Here is a 2,500-nt window from a genome sequence, read left to right on the forward strand (position 1 = left end):
TATAGCAGTAAAGACAGAAGGGGTAGTTCAAGGGGAGAGATGACAGAGGAAGAGTATGGGAAAAAAAGAAAGAGAGAGAGAGAGAGCAAGAGAGAAAGCAAGCAAGAGAGAGAGCGAGAGCAAGAAAGAGAGAGAGAGAGAGCAAGAGAGAGATAGAGAGAACGAGAGAGAGACAGAGAGAGACAGAGAGCAAACGAGAGAGAGCAGGCGAGAGAGAGTGAGAGAGAGAGAGCGGGCGCGAGATCAACGGAGTTGCTGCTGATTGTCGGTGAGATGACAGGGCTGGAGGGATTGAGATGACAGGGCTGGAGGGATTGAGATGACAGGGCTGGAGGGATTGAGATGGGCTCTTGATGGGTCTTGATAACGGCTCTGCTTCCTTTTCAGAAGCCCTAACGGGACAAGAAACACGATCCGCACGAGACACGAGGGGGCCAAAGGCCATTTCCAATAGGGCCCACTGAGGACAAAGGAGAAAGGAGAGCTTGTGCAACTCTGCTCCACATGCCAACGTTTCATGAGGAGCGTCTGCGCACATGCAACAGCCTGTCGCCGTGGCGTGGGCTCACCTACACACTGCAGAATGAGAGGCATGATTAAGCGCTTGGCAGAGAGGACGGGAATTCACCTTTAGCACGCTCGTGAAAACACACAAGAATGTCAGGACGCACAACACGTCTGAGACAACACACACAACAGACAAACAAACGATACACTCCGGGATATGAAGGAATACACCGGGAGTGTGTAACAGTAGCAGGTAGTGGGATTAGCCAGCAAGAGGAGATATGAAAGCCCCGAAACCTGCTGCTGTCATACAGCTGCGAACATGGCTGCAGATTAGACGCAGGCCTGTGGATCTGTCTGCATAAACACAAGGCGCTCTGTGTGTGTGTGTGTGTGTGTGTGTGTGTGTGTGTGTCTGTGTCTGTGTGTGTGTCTCTGTGTGTGGGTGTGTGTGTGTGTGTGTCTGTGTCTGTGTCTGTGTCTGTGTGTGTGTGTGTGTGTGTGTGTGTGTGTGTGTCTGTGTGTGGATCTGTGTGCATAAACACAAGGCGCTCTGTGTGTGTGTGTGTGTGTGTGTGTGTGTGTGTGTGTGTGTGTGTGTGTGTGTGTGTGTGTGTGTGTATCTGCGTGCATAAACACAAGGTGCTGAGATAGGATCAGCAGTATGACAGGACTTCAGCACTCTCAGCTCCTCATCAGTCTGGGATTAGACCGTTTCATTCTTATCTCAACTTTCTTACACTGCAGCAAAGAAGGGGGGAAAAACGGTGATGTTATTTTCTCTGTATCGGTGTGTGTGTGTGTGTGTGTGTGTGTGGAGTTGGAGAGATGGTGAAAGAAGCACAGTCCTGTACACAGCTGGGTTTAGACCTGTGTGTGTGTGTGTGTGTGTGTGTGTGTGTGTGTGTGGTGCTGTACAGGAGGCTTACCAGCTTGCTGTAGTGGTACTTGCAGTAGCCGCAGTACTTGACGTTATCAGCGTCAGAGCCCTGCTCCTCACACAGCAGTCCAGCGAACTGGGCACTGAGGGGGGACAGGAGGCAGCCAGAGTTAGCGGCCCTTTACTTTATTTATTAAAACATCACACAGCCCATTATACCAGCGGCCCTTTTACTCTATCTATTAAAACATCACACATCCCATCATACCAGCGGCCCTTTTACTCTATCTATTAAAACATCACACATCCCATCATACCAGCAATAAGACAAAGGCTTTGCTTGTTACTGTGATGTGTGATGAGTAATTTAAGTAGACCTTTAAGATTTTGTTTAAAAATGAACCATCAATTAACACAACACAATGGTCTCATCACTGGCGATTTGATTAAAGAGACCTCTAAGAGATTTTGGTCGATATTTTGATTTAAGGCAAAACATTACGTTAGTGTCATTGCTACAGAAAGCGGAAGAGAAAGCCCAAGTTGTGTCTGTGAGGCAGGGGAGATGTGGCGCGTGTGTGTGTGTGTGTGTGTGTGTGTGTGTGTGTGTGTGTGTGTGTGTGTGTGTGTGTGTGTGTGTGTGTGTGTGTGAGAGGCGGGGGAGATGTGGCGTGTTGTGTGTGTGTGTGTGTGTGTGAGGCGGGGGAGATGCGGCATGTTGTGTATGTGTGTGTGTGTGTGTGTGTGTGTGTGTGTGTGTGAGGCGGGGAGATGTGGCATGTTGTGTGTGTGTGTGTGTGTGTGTGAGGCGGGGAGATGTGGCGTGTTGTGTGTGTGTGTGTGAGTGAGGCGGGGAGATGTATTGTGTTGTGTGTGTGTGTGTGTGTGGGGGAGATGTGGCATGTTGTGTGTGTGTGTGTGTGGGGGAGATGTGGCATGTTGTGTGTGTGTGTGTGTGGGGGAGATGTGGTGTGTTGTGTGTGTGTGTGTGTGTGTGTGTGTGGGGGAGATGTGGCATGTTGTGTGTGTGTGTGTGTGGGGGAGATGTGGTGTGTTGTGTGTGTGTGTGTGGGGGGGGGGGGGAGATGTGGCGTGTTACGTGTGTGTGTGTGT

The 2,500-nt window shown here is 50.1% G+C and overlaps 1 protein-coding gene across 1 annotated transcript in view; it reads right to left on the minus strand.

Moving 5' to 3' along the window:
* LOC134065667 (protein AF-10-like) overlaps positions 1-2,500 on the minus strand; it is a 72,125-nt gene that overhangs the window by 52,484 nt on the left and 17,141 nt on the right. Inside the window, exon 6 of the mRNA XM_062520653.1 lies at positions 1,437-1,530. Coding sequence (XP_062376637.1) covers positions 1,437-1,530 — 94 coding nt within the window. The remainder of the gene's footprint in view (positions 1-1,436; positions 1,531-2,500) is intronic.

Source organism: Sardina pilchardus, chromosome 19, assembly GCF_963854185.1.
Source record: "Sardina pilchardus chromosome 19, fSarPil1.1, whole genome shotgun sequence".
NCBI classification, from domain to species: domain Eukaryota; kingdom Metazoa; phylum Chordata; class Actinopteri; order Clupeiformes; family Clupeidae; genus Sardina; species Sardina pilchardus.